Source organism: Clavelina lepadiformis, chromosome 1, assembly GCF_947623445.1.
Source record: "Clavelina lepadiformis chromosome 1, kaClaLepa1.1, whole genome shotgun sequence".
NCBI classification, from domain to species: Eukaryota; Metazoa; Chordata; class Ascidiacea; order Aplousobranchia; family Clavelinidae; genus Clavelina; species Clavelina lepadiformis.
Window position 1 is genome coordinate 7,914,925 of NC_135240.1, and position 23,972 is coordinate 7,938,896.

The 23,972-nt window shown below is 36.8% G+C and overlaps 3 protein-coding genes and 3 non-coding genes across 12 annotated transcripts; 1 reads left to right on the plus strand and 5 right to left on the minus strand.

Annotated features, from left to right (window-relative positions):
• Nucleotides 1-817: 817 nt before the first annotated feature.
• LOC143471673 (uncharacterized) lies at nt 818-9,379 on the minus strand. 3 transcript variants are annotated; one of them, XM_076969908.1, is made up of 22 exons: nt 9,256-9,379; nt 8,128-8,228; nt 7,781-7,958; nt 6,996-7,171; nt 6,632-6,794; nt 6,338-6,417; nt 6,090-6,227; nt 5,795-5,935; nt 5,579-5,646; nt 5,337-5,470; nt 5,047-5,195; nt 4,746-4,859; nt 4,507-4,660; nt 4,175-4,353; nt 3,822-3,944; nt 3,365-3,514; nt 3,083-3,219; nt 2,843-2,985; nt 2,212-2,416; nt 1,905-2,084; nt 1,696-1,788; nt 818-1,586 (listed from the first exon to the last, which is right to left on the minus strand). In XM_076969908.1, the coding sequence occupies exons 2-22, from the start codon at nt 8,211-8,213 to the stop codon at nt 1,333-1,335; spliced, it is 3,045 nt and encodes a 1,014-aa protein (XP_076826023.1). In that variant the 5' UTR covers nt 8,214-8,228; nt 9,256-9,379; the 3' UTR covers nt 818-1,332. The 3 variants fall into 3 exon arrangements, with proteins under 3 accessions (XP_076826023.1, XP_076826024.1, XP_076826022.1); XM_076969909.1 differs by lacking the exon at nt 9,256-9,379 and having other exon boundaries at nt 5,337-5,449; nt 8,128-8,338; XM_076969907.1 differs by lacking the exon at nt 9,256-9,379 and having other exon boundaries at nt 8,128-8,334.
• A 940-nt stretch (nt 9,380-10,319) lies between these two features.
• Nucleotides 10,320-10,391, minus strand: Trnat-cgu (transfer RNA threonine (anticodon CGU)). Its single transcript has one exon. It is a non-coding gene; the product is annotated as a tRNA-Thr (tRNA).
• A 220-nt stretch (nt 10,392-10,611) lies between these two features.
• Trnat-cgu (transfer RNA threonine (anticodon CGU)) lies at nt 10,612-10,683 on the minus strand. Its single transcript has one exon. It is a non-coding gene; the product is annotated as a tRNA-Thr (tRNA).
• A 548-nt stretch (nt 10,684-11,231) lies between these two features.
• Trnat-cgu (transfer RNA threonine (anticodon CGU)) lies at nt 11,232-11,303 on the plus strand. Its single transcript has one exon. It is a non-coding gene; the product is annotated as a tRNA-Thr (tRNA).
• Nucleotides 11,304-11,683: 380 nt separating this feature from the next.
• On the minus strand, nt 11,684-16,460 carry LOC143452426 (presenilin-1-like). 4 transcript variants are annotated; one of them, XM_076953417.1, is made up of 12 exons: nt 16,256-16,460; nt 16,063-16,124; nt 15,360-15,456; nt 14,839-15,012; nt 14,448-14,626; nt 14,192-14,338; nt 13,816-13,946; nt 13,539-13,631; nt 13,309-13,436; nt 13,043-13,210; nt 12,822-12,928; nt 11,684-12,166 (listed from the first exon to the last, which is right to left on the minus strand). In XM_076953417.1, the coding sequence occupies exons 1-11, from the start codon at nt 16,351-16,353 to the stop codon at nt 12,868-12,870; spliced, it is 1,338 nt and encodes a 445-aa protein (XP_076809532.1). In that variant the 5' UTR covers nt 16,354-16,460; the 3' UTR covers nt 11,684-12,166; nt 12,822-12,867. The 4 variants fall into 4 exon arrangements, with proteins under 4 accessions (XP_076809532.1, XP_076809529.1, XP_076809521.1 ...); XM_076953414.1 differs by having other exon boundaries at nt 11,684-12,058; nt 15,360-15,462; XM_076953406.1 differs by having other exon boundaries at nt 11,684-12,070; nt 15,360-15,462.
• A 1,016-nt stretch (nt 16,461-17,476) lies between these two features.
• On the minus strand, nt 17,477-23,699 carry LOC143452411 (proton-coupled zinc antiporter SLC30A1-like). 2 transcript variants are annotated; one of them, XM_076953376.1, is made up of 11 exons: nt 23,132-23,699; nt 22,561-22,731; nt 22,311-22,489; nt 21,085-21,214; nt 20,816-20,997; nt 20,418-20,540; nt 20,023-20,231; nt 19,798-19,927; nt 19,484-19,630; nt 19,318-19,408; nt 17,477-19,079 (listed from the first exon to the last, which is right to left on the minus strand). In XM_076953376.1, the coding sequence occupies exons 1-11, from the start codon at nt 23,148-23,150 to the stop codon at nt 19,018-19,020; spliced, it is 1,443 nt and encodes a 480-aa protein (XP_076809491.1). In that variant the 5' UTR covers nt 23,151-23,699; the 3' UTR covers nt 17,477-19,017. The 2 variants fall into 2 exon arrangements, with proteins under 2 accessions (XP_076809491.1, XP_076809498.1); XM_076953383.1 differs by having other exon boundaries at nt 23,144-23,698.
• Nucleotides 23,700-23,972: the final 273 nt, after the last annotated feature.

The window sequence follows — 23,972 nt, forward strand, 5'->3', positions numbered from 1 at the left end:
ACATTTAGACGCAATATTTCATTTCTGCATTAAAAAGTTTTATAAGAGCTTCATTATAAGCTAAACTGTATTATAAGGGGTAGCAACATTTTATCGCATGTTGGCCACATAGTGCACATAGGCCTACATAACAGTCAGCGGAAAGGTAGACAAGAAGATTGCTATCAGTGCCATCAAATTCACCACTTTGCTCCTCATATACGCTAACATGGTTACTATACTTCTAATGACAAGGTCGCCGCTGGTTTGTCTTATCTGTGAAAATTCAAAATGTGTTTATGAGTGATTTTTGGCGTATCTTGTGACATCATTCCCATAAAATTGGTTGAAAACGGCTGAATATTACCTCTTATTTCAAACACAATATTGATTATTACTATTGTTAGCTTACACATCAAACGTTACAATTGAATAGATGAATAGATCAACCTACTGCATAAACGAGCATTGTTAGGTTGCGTCATCGTTACTGTATAATTAAATCGGTTAGGATGTTTTGCTTGGTAGGATTGTTAAAACGTCGGCATTTACAGTAGCACACATTTGTTATTCAGCCTATTCTAGTCTTCATTTCCTGCATTTGTCTTTATTGCATAACAGAAAATCACAAAAACACCTGGAAATTTAAGTAAGCTGCGATGCCGTCACGTTTGTATAGCATCCCGCGGTTTTCCTATAAGACATTATTGTTCTCTCAATTTCTTTGATCTCAAAGAATACTCATTAGTGATTTACATAACAAAGGGACCAATTTAAGCTACAGTCCTATCTAAGTTTTTAAAGTTTAATTTGAACAAAACTTATAAGAAGCGGTTCATGCATCGCCCAAACGTTTATTGTCCTAGGCTTGTCTGTAGCGTTTGTCAAACTCTGAACTTTCGCTGAAAATTTAAAGGTGTCGAGAAAACTTGTCCAACACCCAAAGCGACAAGGCTTGTGATGAAAAATTAAAGATATAATCTCTAAAGCATGGCGCAGTGATTCGACCAAGAAGCAAGTGTTCACTCAATAGCAAAATTATGCATTGAAAAAAAAACAAAGTAAATTTCAGAAATATCATAAACCAAACAACACCACATTAAAATCGAATGATAAAGAAGCCACCTTATAAAACCAGTTTCAAGTTTTTTTTAAAATGTATAACAATTAGAAAACTTGAGCTGTGGGAATTTTCTCCGATTTTTAAGGCCTAACTTAGTTTCTATTCAACTGGTTTGACTACGCTTCAAATATGCAGGATTAACTTATTGCTAAATCGGGTACGAAAAGTGATACCTTCAAAAATACTTAGTTGAAACAATTTTGCAACGGCGGCGGAATATGGAGTTTTACTTAAGCTATGGCCTGAAGAAACTTTTCGTAAGAAATCTCATCCGTCATTTTGCGATCGTATCTTCGTAGCAATTTGTACATCTCGTTTGGATCGCGGAAGGTTATTCCATAAGAGAGCAAAATCTTCTTAAACGCTTCTACAGATATTCTTCCGCAATCTTGCTTGTCTTCCTTGCGTAACGCACGTCCCAGGAATGGCATATCTTTGGCGCCGATGCACGGCTTGACGTGATTTGCTGCTAGACTGTCTTTTGCTGGTAGAAGCATGAATATGAACAAAATAGGTTTAGTTTCCAAAAAGATAGCGTTAACCTATACAAAATTGTCCCGTAATCATTTCTATTTTTTAACGTGAAAACATACATGTGCGAGATTGTACAGTGGACGGTGGGTGGTGAGCAAGGGTATCAAAGTTTCCTCGGTAGGGGAAAGATTTGTTCATGGCACCATTGATGCCTATTTATAACAAAATCAAGGTGTTTTTGAACAAAAAGAACAAAAATAATAATTGTGATTAATTGCATTTAATTGATTTAAAAGTTAAAATTTTATTCTAAAAAAACCTTCTATACCTTGCTTTTCGAGAGCAGGGTATTTTTTTCTTCTTGCTACACCTGGCTGCATGTTGATGCGTTTGAACGGCGGAGTTGCTGGAGCGTTGCGTAGGGTGATGAAGTCGGGCTTGACAGGTGTAGGGTGGCGGTAGTTGTGTTGTTTTGGGAGTTGATTGATGTCATAAAACTTTTGGTACACTTCAAAAAAGATATCAAATAAAGATACAAGTAATAGTCCTGTTGATCGCATCAAAAAGTTATATTTACCGCCGAAAAATATACAGATTTCAGCTAGCACTGGCTTTTCTAAGTTATAACTACATACCTCGACTTGAATCAGTTGAAAGAGGAGGATGGTTTTTATCAGCAGTATCAAGCCTAGTGCCTTTTGTATTTTTGGTGAAGTATTCCATCATTCGAAAATAATTTGTTTTGCCTGAGACGCGGGATTCTAACATCTCGATCAAATAATGAAGCTCCATGTCGTTAATGTTTGGGCGCAGTCCGCGAATAATGGCAAGCATGTCCTCCTATATATTGGTAACAGAATATTCAATGTAGTGAAATGTTTAGCTTAACGCTACTCTCCTAATTTTCAATAAATAGAATTCTTTGTAACCAGTGATTTTCAACAAGGATTTAATCATCTCTTAGGGATCACTAGAAAACTTTTGATTTCAGATTTAATGGCAAATCTAATTACAATTTTCTTGCGCCGTGTGCAACTATTATGGCTTAATTGGCCAAACAATGTGGCATCGGTTATCTCCTTCATTTTCCATAATCTGACAAACGTTTTGTAGATTTTATACATAATTTTGCGGCCAAAGACCTCAGAAAACAGCAGAAATGCCGAAACGCTTTGGTTGCAATAAAAGGGATTTCATCGAAAAACGCTGGGAACTTCCGCTCTAAGTGTTATGTTATAATTTTCATTAAAAAAATCATCAACCTACCTTTGGTATTCGAGAAGTTCCCATTGGATCAAGAAATCTCAGTTTCTTTTTCAGAAGATTCCAATTTGACACCATCGGGACGCGAATTTTTTCCAAGACGTGTGACACGATTACGCTGTCACGGGAGGTTTTGCTAAACTTAGCTGAGAAAAAAATAGTCAAAGATATGAATAATCCAGAATAAGTGAATTAACAGTCGACCATAAAAAGTTTAACTTTGGATGCTGTGCTTGTCTATACCTGGCTTAAGCGCAGAATAATACAACCTCATAATGTGTTGAAGGATGGTAGGAAATGACAACGATTCCATGGGACGGGTTATAGGCATACTGAGCCATAGACGCGATAGTTCACTAGCAGTAAGTACAAATCCACATCTAGAAATGATTCACATGATCAATAAACGTCAGGCTTTCTAAATAACTTTAAAACGAAAGGTATAGGCACTTAGGCAGTTTGTATGCCGTAGGGTGTATATGTATGGTGATAACATGCCCTCCTAACAATAATCTATAAACTAACCTGAACATTATATAATCAAACTTTTCTTTATCAATCCTGCAAAAATCTTCACGCACAATCATGTCGTACTCTTTCTTGAAGTTGTGAAATTTGTACAGCAAAACATCGACCAGGGCGACTTCTAGTTGGTCCAATGGACGAGGTTCGTGCCTGGAATTAAACCATAAACCACACTTGTTGCAGACAAGTTATATTTAGTTGTGCATCTTATTGACGAAGTAGCGCGTGCAAATCAGACCTAATAATAACCTTAATCTACAGGAATTACAGAAATTAGTTTAAAAACCTAACTTTGTGTAGCACATGTCTAATCTGGTTCGAAGTCTTATAGCAACCAGCGTGCTATATAGATAAAACGGTGAAATTGACCATGCAATGTTTAGACCCATTTGAATGAGATAGAAACAAGCGATGCCGCACAAAGATTCTTTTCAGCAAGGTTAAAACCCAAACAAACCTGTGTGTGTGATCTGCGGGATCGATGTCCATACTGTTGAGGTATCGCTCTTTGTGTTCCCGGAGGCGTTTTAAATCCACTTCCTTCTCAACCCAAGGATCCTCTGCATCAACTGTAGAAGGCCTATTATAGAAAAAACGATAGAAGTAGCAACATATGTAAATAATCTGTGTGCAGTAAACCTGTCACTCGTCCAAGCTAGTACCGTCGGCTAGTAGGCCTAGCAGTCCAGGACAAACTACGTGTATACATCTATCAAGTAAGTTCGTAAAATAAAGTAAACAAGCCTAAAATGGCTTGATGCACACACATAGAATAAACGTTGATGATTGAAGCAATATTAAGCTACACACCTTAGCATTACGTCAAACTTGGCAAGGAAATCATTGTACGGAACGTATCCGATTTGACCTTGCGTTGCATTGTTAGGAGGTTGCACTAAGCGCACATAACTTGATTCTATACATTGCTCCCAAGTCGCATCTGTGAATTTAACCAGGTAGCGACGTTCCAAAGCCGTGCGAAACTCATCCTGTTACGCCATAATAACAGTTACAATTGCAAACTGTTATGTGATAATTATTTCCTTGAGGACGGCATAATTTCAGTGATAAAGTGTAATTAAGAAAAGGTCTATAGAAGCAAAGACGAAATCAATAAAAACTGTATTGTTCCGCAGTCCCACCGGAGTGAGAAATCCTGTTCCGCTGGGATCAAACTGTCTAAAGGCCGCCAACAGAGCTAAAAACTCTCGTTGGAAAATATCCAGCAGTTTCCTTTCCAACATCATTGCGCTAGCGCCATCTGACGGTGTTGATGGTGGCGTTGTATCGTGAAAGCTATGCATGAGTTGAAGTATCACAAAACACCACTTCCCGAAACTTTATAAGCTTATATACAAAAACCAGCACTAACTATACTCACACATGCTCATGGGATCTCATGACTTTGTTGAGCAGCCCGCGTCCAGATCGCGTTTGTAATCGACGAAGCAATAGCCTGTAATTCACCATTCCGTCTTTCCTACGAAGTCCGTTTCTAGATACGAACAAATAATAGTGGAATTTTTTGTTTGTAAAGGATGACCAGATAGCTGAGGTGTCCTTTATTTACGACAATGCATATGTGTGTAAACTAGAATAATTAGTTGGTCCAAAAGGTCATTTTCTAATCTGAAAATTTGGTGAAAATGAGTGGCCTGTTGATCCTGATAAAGTAAACCGACCGGGACAAAAAATGCTCCATATCTGTGGGTTTTATTGGAAACCCGAGAGCAGCAAAGGCTTCTCTCAGATGAGGTTTGCTGATTGTTCCGCTGCCATTGCTGTCTTTTGCCTCCAAAGCACGAATAACATTGGCTTGACCCTCATTGAGCTTAAGGAAATAGAACAGTATTAACGTTTAACTTGCCTGTACCTTTTTTCACAGTTGACTAGTCACTAGATTATGAATTATAGCAATAAAATTGTCTGTGTTTAACCGCTTTTCGTTTGTGGTAGACGTCGTATTTTGTACCTTTTTTCCAATCATGTCGCCTATGTCGCCATCAAAGATCCTTGTTGATGACGTATCCTTTGATGTCTTTGGTCGAGCAGAAGGAAGATTGACAGGTGTCAGCTGCGGAGTTTCTGCTTTTTGGGAAGCAATTTCTGTTCAAAATGAAAATATCCAAAATATATTGTAGACAACATACCATCACAAATATGCAGCGGCAATTAATAGAGAAAAAAACACTACAACCTAATGTTCGTTTTTACCGTTACACTGTGACGTAGCTGGACGCTGTATTGCTGAGTCTCGTGGTGTAGTTGACGACTTTTTTGGGCTAAAATAATTTACAACTTTTAATCAGAATTAAAAGCTGGATTCATGGGGGCAACTGTTTTAAATTTAAGTTATCTTGCAGATAACTTCGGTTTAAAATCGAAAAAATATTTTGAAAACAGCTGATAGTCAGCACGGTTGCAACCTACCTCATGATGGGACGAGGCGTTTTGAATTTTGGCGTAGAACTGCCGCTAGGTGGCGTTTTAAGCAGTCTTCCTTCTGCATCGAGACCCAGCGACTGAAACAAACGTTTTGTGTGAACAGCGTATGGACTGCCGCCTTCAAATCTAGAAATTTAAATTTAAATTTAAATTTTACGAGCTAACTATAAGGCGTGCCAAAGTTTTACAGGTAATATCCGATCGATTTTGTTGGACAAAACTGCCCTTTTTGGCTCAATGTGTACATTTTTGCAAATTAAAACAAATAATAATCACGAACTTGCGAAATATCTTGGCTACAATGTCATCGGAAGACGGAATGTGCAGCTTCTGCAAACATTCTCGCAATTGACCTGGAATGACGTAAGCGCCATTGCCGAAGCACATCGGAGGAAAGAAATCATGAAAATCTATTTCACTGAAAAAGAAGAAGATGTTAGCACGATTCACTATGTGTATGACAGCTAGGAAAAACATTCGAAAATAATACAATGTTGTATTAATCTTCGTTCTTCCAATTTTACTCACCCCGTTGACGCTTTGGTTTTAAGAGCTTGCCAAGATATTTCAGCAACTTCCTCTGAAGAAGCGTATGCAGTTGACTGTCCCTGCACCATAAACACGAGCAAGCTATAATTGGTACATTTTCTACCTTCAAACGTTGCCAGATTATTTGACAATGTTTTCACTTTTCACAATGTTTTCCTACCAGTTCAGAGGATCAATTTCAATAGATTGGTAGAAATATAGATGGTGGGTTTGTGAAATGGATAAAAATTTGCACAAATAAAGCGCTCAAGCGTATACCACCGAAACTTATACCTTTGCGTAAGAAATGGCATCTGATGCTGAATTGGGTGGTCTTATGCTCATAGAAGACTTTGTAAATCCAACTTGCTCCCGGCCCTTGTCACGTGACTGGGGACGACGAAAATAGCAGAACAAATCCTCGAAGGTTATCAAACTGCTTTTATCCAATCCCAGTCTACAGCACAGTATATAATTACATTGTCGTTATTTGCACTGCAGCAAGAAACTTGTTCCCAAAAATATGTTCATGATTGACCTAGAAATCTTTTGTAGTTGCCTGTATAGTTGTATTAGATCTGTACACGCGACTACGACAGACTTAAAGAAGAAAATGGTATAAATAAGCAAGGGCAAATTAAATTATTCTCTTAGCAACCTGCGTAGTACGTGGCTGATTTGCCTTGGTGACAGATATCCACAAAGATGCCAGAGAATTCTCGAAAAAGCTTCTTTCGTGACTTTTCCTTCTCCGTTTGGGTCGTTAGATCGGAACATTCTTCTGACCAGAGGTAAATTACTCGAGCGAAGTTTTTCTTCCAAAACGAGTAAAACCTTTTTTAAAATAACACGTAAAAATTCCAGAGTAAATAAAGCAAAGAAAATTTCAACGTACAAGTAATGGTTTCATTTTTGGGCTATAATCAGCCTATTTGTGTTGCCATGAGTATTATGTACGTTTGTCTTTCAAGGCTGACTACCAATTCATTGTCAAAATAGTCCACAACAAGCGTGGTACAGCCAATAGCATATCAGGATGGGTTTTCAAACTATTGTTTCAAAATAATGTGCTTTCTTTATTCTACACTATAACAATGAAAAAGCGATCAATGGATTCCGTTGTTTTGCTAAACAGTTTAAATGGATAAAAGAATAAAACTCAAACTAAGGAAGCTAAAACATAATCTGTTTATGATAGTTGGCATTTAAAGTTAAAGCTTTGTTCAGATCGACGAACAAAAAATTTGAACATTACAAACGTGTTTACGGAAAGGGCTTTCAAATTTTGAAAAGTATGATATTAACCTCATTTTAGATTGATAAAACAAGAATACGCTTACCAGCAAACAACAAACGGAATAAATGGCAAAGCCCAGATAGAAATCCCTCCTTCACATAAAATCAAAAATTAAAGTGAGAAAATTAAGCTTTCTTCAGTTGTACCTCATCAGTTGAAACCCTTTTGCTGTCTTGCGAAGTCCCACATCGCGCTGGTAGCAATCGTGAATCGGCTCTTCCTGGAATCGAACTCGCCACGCTCTGTGATCTTATTGACTCTGGAGGCTGGGGCGAAGGTGAACCAAGTGACCAATCAACTGACTCGGCACCGTCACGTGATTTCCTAAAACAGCAAAAACAGCCTAATTAATTTCTGCCCGTTCCTTCGCAGCGTTCACAATGTTTTACAACAAGAAGAAAACATATTCTCAAACAACGCGGCAAAAATTATTTTGCTCAGTAAGCTACACTATTAACAAAACACATGCTTAGCATATGTCAAAACAACTTACCCAGATATCGACAGACACTCCCTACTGGCCAGCCTAGACAGTGGGTGGGAAACTGACGGGAACTTTTGGGTTGTGCTGGGTGCCATTGTAAGCTCGGAGTCCTGTGCAATTAGGTTATTTACTACACTACTTTTAAAACTCTATACCCAGCTGGTTCTAAAACGGGGTACATATACGTTTGTTTTCCATTCAACATTTATCATTACGTAATAGTGTATTCAGAGAGTTAACAACAGATATTAATATTATAGTTTTCAACCACCGAATAATAGCAACTTGCTGAAGTAAAAGTTTTTCCAACACGCAAACTCTTCTCTGCTAACTGCCAACGAAATAATACTTGCATGATACGTACATGTTACCAATTGTAAAGCTTACTATAAATTCTTCTTTTAAAATGGCTAATTGTATTCGGGTGTTAATCACGTTTATTGAAAGTTAGTTTAAGGAAAACATTTCAACCTCCTTTCTTTTATAATATTTGCTCTTCCGGCAAAAATGGCCTCTTAATTATAACCAATCGTAACCAGCTGGCATCTACTTGAAACTTAAAAGCCCTCCAAGCGTTTGTCCCGTCAACTAAAGGTCATTAGGCAGTTTACAAAGAGAATGAAACAATAGGTCGGGAGGTGAGATAGGAAATTACATAGATTATCACCTCTCTTCGTTTCCTATTGTAAATAATCCCTTGTTACATTGTTGACGACGTCTTTAGAAAAGAAAATACCACATGACTGGTTGGTATAGAGTGTAACTAACTTAATCACCCGATGACGTGTAGCACAATAAATGTTCACTAAACTAAATATGGCAATTTTAATGAAAAAATGCAGAGTAGGTTTTACTGTATATGATTGTATAGTATTATACTGTATACTGCATAATATATACAATAGTATATATACTGTATAATACTGTATATGTATTTCGCCTTCACATCCAGTTTAGAAATCGACCTCTATATCTTGGTCACATAGGCCACAACGAAACTTATCAGTTACCTCAAAGTACTTCAGAGGTGAAAAAATGCCTTACTTTGGACACTTTTTTATTCCAACAAACGTTTACTTTTTAACTACAAATTAAAATAGATTTTGTACCTGAGGTCTGTTTAGTTACTCTACTTGCCTTTGTGAATGTCTTTCATACACACCCGGGTGAAATTTTATTCCGTTTTACTGCTTGCTATATTTGTATACTAAAGTCAACCAGTCTTTGAATATCAAGGTTAATTGCAGCATAAGATCAACCTAAAACAAGTTAACAGTTGTTTTTATCTATACCAGATCGGTAGAGCATTCATGCAGAAATTGCTTCTTTGTTTACTTATATTAGGTTTAATGATGCAAAACAGAGCATATTCATACATATAACGTAGCCTACCGCTACACAAAATGCTTCCATGACCCACTACTTAAAAAAAATCTGAGAAACAAGTGAATGTAATATTGTGTAACTTATTCTATATAATCTCACTAAAATACAATAAACGCTAAATATCTTTTTAATGGCCTTGCTGTGCGATTTCTAATCAGAAAAGAATTAAAGAACGGACGTGTGCGGACCACAAGCTACTGTTAAATCGAAGCACTTTGTAGAACAAGCACTTGAGTTGGGATTTGGTAAAACCGAGAGCTTCTTACGCTACAACTAATCAAGTTCAATAGGTTCTAAACTCCATCGCGCCGACATTTGCGCAGCTGATTTCGAGTGTTCAAACTATAACCCAACTCTTTTAATACTCAAACCTTTATCAAAGTCGAATGCTAACTTCTTTCCAAATCTTACAAGCATAACTGCCCCTTGAAAGAAATTTAAAATTCTTCCCAAATTATTACGAAGGGAACGTGTCGTATTTCTAGTGACGTCCTAAAAATGTAATTGAAGCTCATCTATTATATCATGCCATAGCAACCGCCACTAGGGTGGGAGCTACAGGCCCAACATGGTAAAATGAGCACTCATAGGAAATAAATAAAGCACAAATGACATTTGTTATTTCTCTTGCAGTGTAATTGCTTACACGTTCTCAGTCAAAAGGAACAATTGCCAACCTCGGAATGAAGTGTTTAACGCCACAAATGTAAGAAACGCCAGAATAACATCTGGCTCACGATAAGAGGAAATTTTTTTAAGAAAACCTAAGAAAGCATGTTTGTCTGGAAAGATGCGAACCAAATGTGAATGAAACTTGCCACCAGTGAGGTTTGAACTCACGACCCCTGGTTTACGAGACCAGTGCTCTACCACTGAGCTATGGCGGCTTATATGTGCTTGTTTTTATGTCTATGAAAGTGTCTGCTTTCAAGTCCGGTATCAAAGTTGATGCTTTGGAATGAACTTTGTCCTAAACTAAGTTCGTATTAATAGCAATATTTTTTGTCAAAGCAACTTTGTCCACTCTTTGTTTCTGTAAGAAACTGTTGCCAAAAAACAACAGCTTTTGGATACCAAACCCAGAATGTTGCCCATGCACTAAAAAGCTGCCACCAGTGAGGTTTGAACTCACGACCCCTGGTTTACGAGACCAGTGCTCTACCACTGAGCTATAGCGGCTTGCGGGACGTACGTTTCATATGTTTTTTCTCAACTGTTAAAAGTTTTAAAAGCAAAACATCAAGCCTTAAATCAATTTAAATTTTATGTTTTTACCATTGAAATCTTTATGGCAGACTTTGTTTAAAATATTTTCAACATCTAGGGCTAAGGGTATTGTGTTCGAGATCGACCCCTTTATTGCCAAACCGAAGAGAAAAGCATGGGTTTGGAAATTTTTTAAAATTTGGGGCTGGTCCGCAAAGAGTGAGTTCAGCTTGGACCGTGACCTATGAGCGGCAACACACAACAGAAATGTTTATTTTCTCTAATACTGGTTGAAAGTTGTATGTAACCTTTTGCAATGTATATTCTGCATATAATCCTTCATCAAAATATTCATAGGTTTCAGCAAAAGGATTATTATTGATATTTACTGGATGAGAAAGTTTTCTTTTGCGCCGGGGCCCAAAATTCTTTCAGCGATCAGGATGGGTTTCTCTGATCAAAGGACTTTGGGTTTCTCAAATGTAAAATAAGTTAAATAATAAATTTTCCGAAAAAAAACGGCCGCTATAGCTCAGTGGTAGAGCACTGGTCTCGTAAACCAGGGGTCGTGAGTTCAAACCTCACTGGTGGCAGATTTCAAGCAAGGTTTAATTTTGTTGTTTTAACTTTATGATCTGTTTATTTTCCGTTTAGGCGCCTTGTCAAAACATTTTCTGCTAAACCTGGTGTTTGCTTGTTCTGTTTTTGGCACTAAGTACAAGGAGTGCGCAACTAGCGCAAATAAACATTATCAAATAATGTCTGTCGAAGTTTCTTTTACTTTGCTATACACTAATTAGTAATTACGCACAATCATAGACCTAAACACATCAATAAGTGTAGTACTGTATAAATAAGGTTATGTGCACTAGCTGTTTTGCTTGTAATCACTGCACTTGGCACCTCAACTAACATGAATTCCTCTATAAAATAAGCTTTTGTTTTTCATGAAACTTAAAGTTTTAATCCAAGATGACTTGTAAATTATGTATTAAGTTAGAATTTGATGAAGCTAACGAGTTATTGATAAACGCATACAATCGTGCAATGAAAGTTTACCGGCAAATTCACCACGTTACAGTATTAGCAGTAAACTGACACAGCGATAAATATGTAAATACAGAACACATCGGTAATGTTTCAACAGAATGGTAAGTATTTCGGGCGTAAAGTGATTTAAATTGCTAAAGTAGCCGATTATTAGTATCAAAATACCACACAACTCATAAAATGCAGGAAACAACTGCCTTTGACAGTGTCTTGGGCAATAATACCAAATTAATGCTGAAAATCTTTTCGGCATGACATGAGCGTGTGGCAGCAGAATGCATCAAGCGATTGATGGATCCTAAATAGAGTCCTATGATAAATAATTTTACGATGTGATCATGTAGTGCTGAGAACAGAGAGTGAGTATTAACCGTTCATCAAGTTTCAGAGCATTGCAAAACAATTTCTGCAATTTCAAGACAATTTCTTAATAGTGTTTTGTTAATGAAATACGCTGAAAGCTTTCATAGCAGCAAGTCCAACCCAATCGCAGTAATATACAATTAATATCTGCAAAATTATTTAAAACTTGCGATAAGAGCGTAGGTGGGCAGTGCCGCGGTACTATAGAACCGAATTACTGTACCGCGGTACTTTTTCACTACCGATACCGGTACCGTCGGTACTTTTGAAAAAAAAATACTTACCGAATTACTTTTTTCAAGAAATTTCAATAGGTCCCGGTACTCGGTATTTTTCACGTAATAATTTTATAATTAATTTAACAAATTCCTTAATACTAATTTTACCATTTCTTGATTTTTTTAAATCTAGAAATATAAAGTAAAATTGCAAGCGATTAACGTCACATGTTTTGACCTGGAGTAACCTTTACCGGGGACATAATTGCGGAAACATTGCATTTGCAGCAGCATCTTTTACACAAAAAGTACCGGTACCGAACTACTTTTTTAAAATAGCACCAAATACCGGAACCATCGGTACATTTTTTGCCAAGTACCGTTACCGTTACCGACGATACTTTCTAAGTACAGACTGCCCACCTCTGGATAAGAGTAAACAATGACAACCACTACAAGAACAAAATATAAAATTAATACGTTTTTCAAGTTGAGTCCAAATAATTGCTTTGTGTTCTTCACAATGCTATAAGAATATCTGCTCTGAATTGATTGAATCCATGAAAGGTCTCACAACGTAATCGGTGCTGAAATTAACATAATCATAAAATCCTAACATCATATTACATTTTTAAAATGGGAAATACTTCTTATTTAATCATAAGATCTTCAGATTAAAAATTATAACTATCCTGAAGCACCTGAAATAAAATATGAGACCGAACGTGATTGATATAGGCAAGGCAGGCAGGGCTCTCCGATAAATAGCCAAGAGAATTAAGGTCAATGATAAACCAATCAAAATTGCCACAAAACAAGCCAAAGTTGTATTCCAATCTCCTGTTGCAGATGCTTTGCCCACCAAAACACTGGAAAAAAGACGGTTGGTGTCACTTTAAACCTTTGGAAATGAATTGTAAAGTGCACACATTTGCTGATTTAGCTGAAAAATGAAACCCTAGAACACCTGTAAAATATAAAATCTCCAAGACCGAGCTTAACGCCTTTATCTTCTGGCTCACTACTTCCCTCTGGCGGTGAGCCTTGTCCTCGTCGTGCACGTTCCCGGCTTTCATTGCTGGTCACCACGGTTACCTTAAACACAGAAAAACTCCAAAAACACAAAATACTTGAAGTTTGTTAACATCAAAACCTTCATCGACAAAACCAATTTGTAAAAAGCAAGTTAGACGTTACCTCTCCTGACCCCCTGTCGCGATGCCAGGTTGCTGAGAATCCCATGGCAGCATCACTGCCTTCTGAAGTGCTGGATGTGCGCTGTGACGACGTCTTAAAAGCACAACAAAATAAGATGGCGTTAAGCTTATTAGAGCAGCAGAAATATTTCACCAGAATAACCATTCTCACATTACTATTTATGTTACTAAACATAAGGGTTGCAGACTATGGACTGGTTGCAGACTGGTACTACTTTCATTAAGACAAAATAAAAAATTAGTTTTTCCAATCTCACATCTCGATTTGGTTGGTCTGTGGTTTCTTGGGCCATACCAACAGTCCACATCATTGCAGAGGAATAAATCAATGCAGGAAAAATTGGTTCGTTTCGTTCTTGTGCAGTTTCCACAAGAACACGTAAAGGTCCTAGAAAAATAACAGGACCACTTAGCAGTAATGTCAACAGTTTAAAATTTTAGCATTGACTACAACTCAAAACTGTTTCCCCAGCTAGACCTATAAAGCCATATTTGCTAACTATACACAGGAAATTCAGCAAAGCTTTGATAAACTCACCTTAACAAAATCATAATTACAGTACATACAGTATCAAGAACCTTTGAATAATTATGGTCATGTAACTATTTGCTTAAGCAGACCAAAGCACCAACCTCTAGGACATAGGACTGCAACTAAATCGTAAATTGAAATGAAAGCAAGTATCACCCAAGCAGTCCATTCTGGTAAATACTTGATGAAGACCAGGGCCATTAAAGCTGAGATCACGATCAAGTATGCTTGCTGAAGCAACAATGGACCTGGAAAAAGAGACTACGGGGTTGGTTTTTGTAGATGGTTAGCCGCAAATTATTGTAATTTGTAAAAAGGATATTTGAAACTGGCGATGGATGCAAAAGAATCTTCAACCTTTCCAATGGATGCATATCATGCCAACAACACCAAAGTTCCACAGCATAATTGTGACAGTAATGTAATCCATGGCAGTGTTGTATGCTCGCAACACTTCACCGAGGTAGATGTAGGCAAAAAGGAACAGAAGTAACAACGATGAAAGGATCAGCCAGCCGTGAATAAACTTGTAACACCTACAGTTTAAAAATACATGCATACTGGTAGCCTGTGGCTAATTTCTTTGGGTATTTCACAAAATAAAGGTTATACTGTAGTATCATTAACATTCTAAATTAACAGAGGGTAAAATCATACACAAACACTATCTAACAATTTCATTTCATTAATATACTATGCATGTGTATATAACAATTTGTGTTTACCATAGTTTTTCTGTTTCAGATACCTATATTTGTAGAGTATCACCAAGAAAACTGTCATGACAACAATTACACCAATCATGATGAGGGAATTAGCAACTGACTCCCACGCAACCTGAACAGGAGAGGCATCATTTGTATGAAACGGTGTGTACACTAGATACGCCCCTGATGACTGGTCTGTATAGTACGAAACTGACCTGTTAACATAGCAACAAGTTAAGGTTGTATATCATAACTGCAAAACAGGTGTAATACCGAACAATTAAATCGTAAGTAGAAGGGTATACAAAAAAAACAAAGAAAATTTTAAGTTATCAAATTACATGCTTTTGTAACTACCATTCATATATCACATTTACTGCAATTGCAATATAGGTAATGACTAATGAGTGTGAATAGCCAGAATATTGGAAATGTGGTAGCAGACGTTTCGTTGATATCTTCAAACATTATCAAACTTCATTATGCAGTATTATGCATTGAATATAGATTAAGTTCATAAATCCTAGATATTTGATATGAACTAAGTACAGTAACTCCTTACGAAATTGTAGCAACCACCACAATCATGCATAATGTGACAGGGATGAAAAGAGAGATCACAGTGTTTGCTCCATATTTTAATTCCTCCTCTTCATCATCTGCAAACGATTGAAATATTATTGTCTACATACACTGGATTGCAGAGTATGGCAGTTTTCGCTGAGAACTCAGATGTTAAGAAGCAAAACTCTGGTATGCAATGCGACTTGCGGCCCAAAGCTGCCCGGCGTTTGTGCAGGCAAGGTGCGGCCCAATACGATGGAAATCGAGGAAAAAATCAGTGTGTGTCGTTTTGTTTTCCTTTAGATATATCAGTTTTAAACACTAATTTTGGAGTTTAAATTCAAACGAAAGTTGTTATTTTGATACACTGGTATGCCCTGATGTGCAGTGCTGTTTTGGAAAAAACCTTGGGTGTGCTCTTGCCATACACTCCAGTCTGGTAATTTATACAGACATACATCAATGCAATTTATGTCGCATTTTAATTGCAATAGTTGAAAGAATACAACTGTACAAATATTCCAGATTACTACTTCTTACTGCACACATAATACACAATACTTTGTGTGCACTGAACAATGTCGTAGGTGTATCACTCTTTTGACTTTCTACTATTTGTCTATGCCATCCTTATAGCCAACTTATTGAAAGAAAGTGAATAGATTTAAATTTAAAGTATGTAATGCGCAGTGGGTTTCAACCTGATTCATTATGTGGTTGTTGTCTTGTTCGTAATTGCTGTTGCCTTTGCTGTTCAATGTTTCTATAATGAAAAAAATTGTTTATGTAATTTTTAAAACATTATTACAATCTAAAACCACAGTTCCATGGTTTCACTTAACAAGACCAGCTTGCTTTTACATGACTGTTTAGTTATATACATCATCAACTTACAATTCGCTTTCATCTTCATGACTTCTTTGCCTATCTGACATGTTGACTGGCCTGTAATCTAACAGACTGGTTCTTTCGTTTTCGTCAGACGAATTCATTCACACATGTGATCCTTTACGTTAGCTATATAGACTATGAGATAATACCTAGAACTACTGTACTCAAATTTCAAACGGAACAATAAGACTACAAAAACAAACATGTTTTTAGTGATCTTTGTTCCGAAAATCATCCGGCTCAGACAGTTAGGAGCCTTGTTACAAGTTTACAACTAATAATAATCAACTGAGATAAGCGCCGGCTCAAATTTCACGATTTGCATGAAGTCAATTTAAGCTATTTAGGGTTTAATTGAAGCTATATTTTAATTAGAAGGAACATTTAGGTTACTAAGTTATAACATCAAAGTTAGGTTAATAAGAAACCAAAAATAGGACGATTCAATCCACGGATGATTCAACCCACGGACAATTCAACCTACGGACAATTCAACCCACGGACGATTCAACCAGATTCAACCCACGGACCATTCAAACCAGGACGATTCGACCGGATGCCGCTTTTACCACTACACCAATATACATCTTGTGTCGAAAATTGAAATGAAAACAAGTTTATGAATCGTGTTGTAATGAGTAGACCTGCTTAGTGAAAAATAAATAAAGCCTACATGTTGATTAAAAGTCAAACCTTAGAAACACCTGTTTGTTGATGAGAATGAAAGCCGCCGGAAAAAGGTTTGAAGCAGGAGATCGAACCTTTTGAGAATATAACAAGTCGCCAGTCTCCAGTCAATTTATTATTTTGAAAATAAACGAATAACTTGTCCGACAGCAAAGAGAGGGATTCTGTTGGCTATAATTTTGCTTGTTTCGTTGTGGTTAGTTTGTACGTACAAGCTAAGTTATGTTTTACTATAATCAACTATGTAACTTCGGCAAAACGTTTTAAAGAAAGGGCTTTAAAGTCGGAAAAATTTGACAGAAAATAACTATTGAAACTAGCAGATAATATTTGTAGCAGTAAATGCAAAACGAAAGCTGTTTATAAGGATCACAAAAACACTGCAAGCTATACGACTGCTATTGCAATTACGATTGCTAAGGTAACCTAATCGTATTTTTACGAATTGTATTTTATTTTAGTATATACTGAGTTAACACGGTTAAGTCACCATCGTAATTTTACAAAAGAATTAAGAGTAACAATATCAGGTCAATATGATTTGCAGTCATTTTATTACGAAACATCCATATTCAAAACAACAATTACTACAAAATTAAATTGATACGAGCGCAAACAGAAAAGATCAGAAAGTCCACAAAATACAAACGCCCAATGAGATGCATTTAATCAAATAACAGTTTCTAAATCAAAATAAAAACGTGTAATCTTGCCATGAAATTACAAGGCTTTTTGGCACCACCAGCAAGTGTTTGCCGACGTTTTCAATTCCTGGAATAGTCCTAATATGCAAACTGCACCTCCGTGATCAACATTGGTGACCAATCGCGAAATTTATACATATACGGTAAGTGACGCCATTGAGTATTTATCTGCAAAAACAAGTGTGGCACTATAAAGCGATTGTTTTGTCATCGAATTTCTCTGGCAGAACACTTTTTAGCAAGTTACAAACGACACAGATTTTAAATTCACTGCAAAAATATTGCACCACACCACATAATTAGGAGATTACAGTTCAATGTACTGGTGTCTACCGAAGTCGTACTTCACAGGCAGATTGACTCTAAATCAAGGCTCGGTGACCATTAGTTTATTTCTAAATGTACAAGTGAAAGGCTGTGTGACACAAACTGAAGCAACAACTATTTCATGAAAAATTAATCTAGATACAATTCACAGTGCAAGTTGATTTTAATTGATTATGACACAGCAAGCTAACTTAATGATGTAACTACCGGCTGGTCATTGATCTGCAAAAATGTAATTTTTTCAAGTTGGAGATCAGACACTTGTATGTTGGACGAAGCAGAGTTATAAGGGTGCATTGTTCTTATTAACGTAGGATCGATGTAATGTTTCACACAATTTAACTGCATTTTCTGTGCGTATAGGATAGCTTCTCCATACATATAAACGTTTAGCTACTTCCATGAAAAAAGACCAACTGGAAATTGTAGCGTTTGAGACACTGACAACGAGGGTGATTATACAGATTGCGAACGGTTTATTTTGATTTGCGTCGAGAAGAAAAAAGACGTGTAGACAATATTGCATGCACTCTCAAGCCGCACTTTGGCCAACAAAACAATTGCCCAAGGTTCGGTTTTGTGCAAATAAAAAGCAGAAGTGAACGTGTACAAGTGAACAAAATAGTAATTTTTAACTATTGACGAAGCAACTAATACGTTGCCTTGGAAGTAGGAAAAAGAACCACCTGACTAACCAAAGAAAATATAACGAGCAAATCTCAAGTACGGTACTTGCTGGACGTAGAGAATAAATAAAGGCAAAAAGCACAACCGCAACTTGTAATGAATATTATTACGGTTGGTGCAAACAATACAATGTCTAGCGTATCGAATGAGAGGCTGCAAATTATACCGCTAGCCATTAAACGTACGCGTGGAATCTGGAGAAAAAAACGAAAAAATGTTAAATGCTGTTGATTGACGTATTGTAATTTCTTCTATGCCTTCTAATATTCTTCTGCCCGCTATCTATCGGAAGGAAGGTGAGTAGTAAGGCTTGCAACTGGACTATTCTGCAACGTTCGTTTTCTGCTTCACAATTACGCTTCAAGCATCCGTTGCCGTGTTTGTGCTTAAATCGGTGTCTTGCATTGGTGTTGATGATTCGACTAAAAACATGTTATTAAATAAATACAGTAAAACATGTCCCTACAAATTATCCGGTAAGTAAGTTCTTTTACAAAAAAAAATTCCAATTAATCTGCAAAATGGGCATTAAGATCAATTACTGATCATTTGGTGCAAAATAAGATTATATTAGCTCCATTTCATTTTTGTTTTAATGTAATAGCCATTTATGCATGTGCATAGTCCAACTATGATAGAGCTATAATGCAGTTCAGTTACATTCCGACAGAGAAACAGAGCTGGTTGCTTTCGGGATTTCAGATATTTCCATAACTCTGTCTGTTTGTGCAGGCGTTGGTTTGGGTGTTTTCTAAAATAAATAAATGAGAGTTAAGTTTGATCCCTATGACTTTCGCGAAACAAACGACTGACAACTGCAACTTACCACAATACTATCGTCGATTTCACAGCAGACTTTGGTCTTGCACAAGTCTGTTGTACAGACCATGCTGCAGTGCGGAGTGGGTGAATTCTTAAACTCTGGTTGGATAGTGAGGGAGTGAATGTGTTCTTCATGTAACTTCTCCCTCATCTGTAAAATCGTAAAAAAAATTTAAATAAAACCGGACGGTAGCTGTTTCGACTGTATTAACTGTTATTGTGATCTCGCTTTTCAATGTTTTGCATCAACTAACTTTACTTTGATTGATAATATAGTTTACTTCTCTTGAGTTTATAGTTCTTTTTACAAAAACTAACCTCTTTGGCGACTCTGAGGTACGTTGGAGCATCGATGCATTGAAGATGAACTGTGGCTACGTATTTATCACCAGCTAACTGCCATATGTGGAATTCGTGGATCTCTTGCACTCCTTCAATTCTTTCTATCCTGATGTTAAGAGAAACGATTTAAGGTAAGTGGGCAACATAAAGCGAAGTAAGTTGCAGTAAAAAACAAGAGAAAATCAATAACTTCAGTCCTACTTCTCCCGGATAGCGTGAACGCTAATATTTTTCGGTACTGTTTGCAGCAAGATGAGACTTGACTTCTTGAAAAGCGGGACGGTCGTCGAAATCATTATACACACGAGAACAACACTCATAAATGGATCAATGTACATGATCCAACCGTTAAGATGCATGGATGGTGTGTGAAATGAGCAATTGCCTTGGTTTGCAGGTGGTACATCGTGCTGCGGTCACACAAGGTACACTTTGTATTATGTAAGACAGGAAGCAAACTAATGACTCGTATTTGTGTGAGAACTTTAATTCACAGCGGAGAGCTGTGTGTACACAGTACAACAATGAAATAAAGGTAAATTGTACTATGCACAACTTTGGTCATGTATTTTATAATATACTATATGCTAACTCACTGGTACGAAAATTACGACAGTAGCACTGATCATCACGATTACTGAACCCAACGCATCACCGAGTACATGGAGAAAAACTGCTCTCATGTTCATTTGCTGGGCATCCGTTGTGTCCATTTGAACCTAAACATTAACAAACCAAAGCTAAGGATAACGATTTCATGCATTTAACATTCTGTAACAATTTATGATATAGTTGTTAATGTTAGGAAAAGAGCTTATTTCTTGTAGACACAAATTTGGGATTCTTTATTCATCTGAGTAAACGTAGACATTTTCTGGATTGAAAAATTGATTTATGCAACAACACAGTTGAAAAAAAATTGCAGTTATTGGAACCTTATTTCCTCATTAACTATGCATCTTTGAAGGTCGTATAATAGTTTGACACAAATTACCCGTTTTTGACTGTCACTATCTGTTGATGTGGAGGTGGATGCATTGGTTTCAGTATCAGGATTTTTTTTTTCTTCCAGCTTGTGATCATGTTGATGGTCATGACCTCCGTGAGAGTGATCATGACCTGCGTGAGCATGACTTCCAAACAAGACCAGGCCAATAACATTTATGACGAGACCACCTAATGAGAACAGCCCCAAAAGTTGTACTACTTGTCAACCTTACTAGGCTGCAATTCAACAATACCAAGAAGAAAAATTTTACTTACCACCACCAACAGCCAATATTAACTCGGGATTGTTGACCAGGTTTGGCTCATAAAACTTTTCAATAGCTTCCATAAAAATTGAAACACATAGAGCAAGAAGAAACGTTGCATTAATTAATGCCCCAACAACCTAAAAGATGATTCATTTAATTGCCTTATGTCAAAAGCAGGTCAAATGCCAAGTAAACAAGTGTGCGAAAACCGGTAAAGACTGTTTGTTTTTGCCAAAACAATCAAGGCATACTGGCTGAACAGATTACCAGGTAGTAGTTGTTCTTGTTAACTTCAGTGCATGATCACTCCATAAACTTAATATTACATTTGTTTAGAAAACAATGTAAGAGCTTACAGGTTACTTTTAGTGCAGATTTGGCAAGGATTATGGGACACCAAGTTTGACTTCATAATGGTCATTTAAATAAATCTAGAATGAATGATGATGTTTAAAATATCTTGACAGTGTAATGACATAAAGTTTCGGTTGCATCTTTACTTTTTACAAGGTTTGTATGAATGCAAACAGAAAAGTTGCATAAAAATTATGGCAGGCCTCTGTACATAAGACAATAAAATTTGTTAGTTAACAATAAGATAGAGCCTGGTGCTAGTTATTCCATTTTGTTTCAAATACTATTGAGCACTTGCATTTATATATATGAAAGTCAATGTCTATAAAAATTGAAACACAGAGCAAGAAAAAACGTTGCGTAACCTCGCACAGGCATCTGTCACAAAATATTCACAATTTTTTGTTCAGAACTAGAGATGGGCCGATACGAACCCAAACCCGAATAGATTCGCCGAGTATTGCCTTTATGGAAGATTCGGGCGAACACGAATATCAACAATGGCGAACCCAAATACAATATTACTTATAAATTTACTGACATTTGTTAAAAAAGATATTCTAGTTTCCCGACAAAGATAAACTAGAATCAGCAGTACTTATATAATGAAGGTCGTTTTCCTAACGATTTTACTGTTTCAATCGTTTTTAAAAACTATTTTTCTAAAGAAAGCGATTTGTTTATCGATTACATCATGTTACAAGCAAGACTTGACAAATTTTGGATTAAATTTTATTGTTTGGTTCTAATACGAATAGATTCGGGATTCGTTCGTGTCGACCTTCATGATATTCGGGTTCGCACGAACCCGAATAACCTTCCTTGCAGCAAATCCCTATTCAGAACACTGTTTTCATTAATTCATATGCTGATACACACCTCAAATCTAATCCAACCAAAGGTATTAAAATACTGGTGCTTGGATGGCCATGCGGTTATTGATTCATGAGCCTTCCGCTTGCTCATTCGAACTGCAATTAACGCAACTATCATCGACAATTCATCTGAAAGCATGTGAAAGGAATCAGCAACTAACGTAAGGCTGCTTGTGAGGTGCCCTGTAAAACATATGAAATGGACTAAGTAAATAGAATTAAGCCTCTACTAGAATACAGACAAGAAAACTTACCAACAATTATCTCTGCTAAAAAGTAAAGTCCAATAAGTGTAAGCATTGAAGCAAGCCTGGAAGTTTTTGTTTTAAACAATTTTGCACAACGACTTCCACCATTTTCCACATCACTTTGAACAATCAATGTATCTTGTTCTTTGGAATTTTCATTGGAATTAGACATAGTAACTAAATAAATATCAAGAAACCTTAAACTTAAAAAACCAAACACATGAACACAATCTACGACAAAAAGAGCAGTAATCTAGTTTTCGCACGTTTGTATGCACTTATTTGCTGTAGATTAGTTAAAGTATATTCCTTTAATGCTTCTTAACAACAGTTCTCTCAATGTCTGGCTATATAGGCGTAATACAAACATACAATTTCTGAGACTAGTGCAGAAGTGCATAACATCACAAATGACATGACAATTTCAGCAGGTGGCGTCTAGTATACAAATGCATTTTGCAGTTGTGCACTTCTGCACCGACCTCAAATATTGCCGTATTTAACATTGGCGAGCTTAATTACTAGTTGCCACCAGTAACTGGTAGGTAAGACTGCAATTAGCCTACGCATATCATACTTTTTAGGTAACCTGGCATGTTAATAAAAGAATGGGTCCATTGAACCAAAACGATCAAGGAAAGTTACATGGTTGAAGATTTTAGCAAATACAGACGGGTCCAAGGGTCTTCCAAATACTTATCTCGAACCACCAAGAACCACGATCAGCGAACAAAGAACTTCCTTTCGCTTCGAGATATTTAAACTAAAACTAAAACCACGCCTGTTCTAATTTGTCAAGCAAACAAAGTCTGCACAAACGCTGAACCGTAAACTGCTAGATTAGCCTAGTTTGAATACTACTGTCTTGCTAGAAACTACCGGCTATATCATTTCCTTTGCAGCTTATTATTTGTCAACATTTACTAGAATCAACGAGACGTCAAATGCATCGTCTATTAGGCAACATATGCCAGTCTGCCATAGCTTTTTCATACACAACATTTCTTTCCCAACTGCCAAGTGAAAACCAAACCATAAGAATGAACGAATGCGCAAGTGACCTCCTTGCATATTCACCGTAGGCTGCCGTAAGGATAATGCTAGAATAAAGAAATATAGCCTAACCACAGATATTTTGCACCCAGCACGCGTCCACACATGACGAATTTAAATGATGTCAATAGCATACATAAAGCCTGATACGTCATCTTGCGCACGATACTAAACCTCAACCGAACTGTCAAATATGTTGCTTTTATCCATAACGCAATAGATACTGCAACTTGCTAAAATGGTAAGCTATGAAAATACCCAAACCACAGTGAAGGCAAACTTATTTTACAGGTATCATTTAAGTGGAATCAAACGATGAGTTTATGCGCACGACACCAAATAATGGTGGATCGATTGTGCATCGA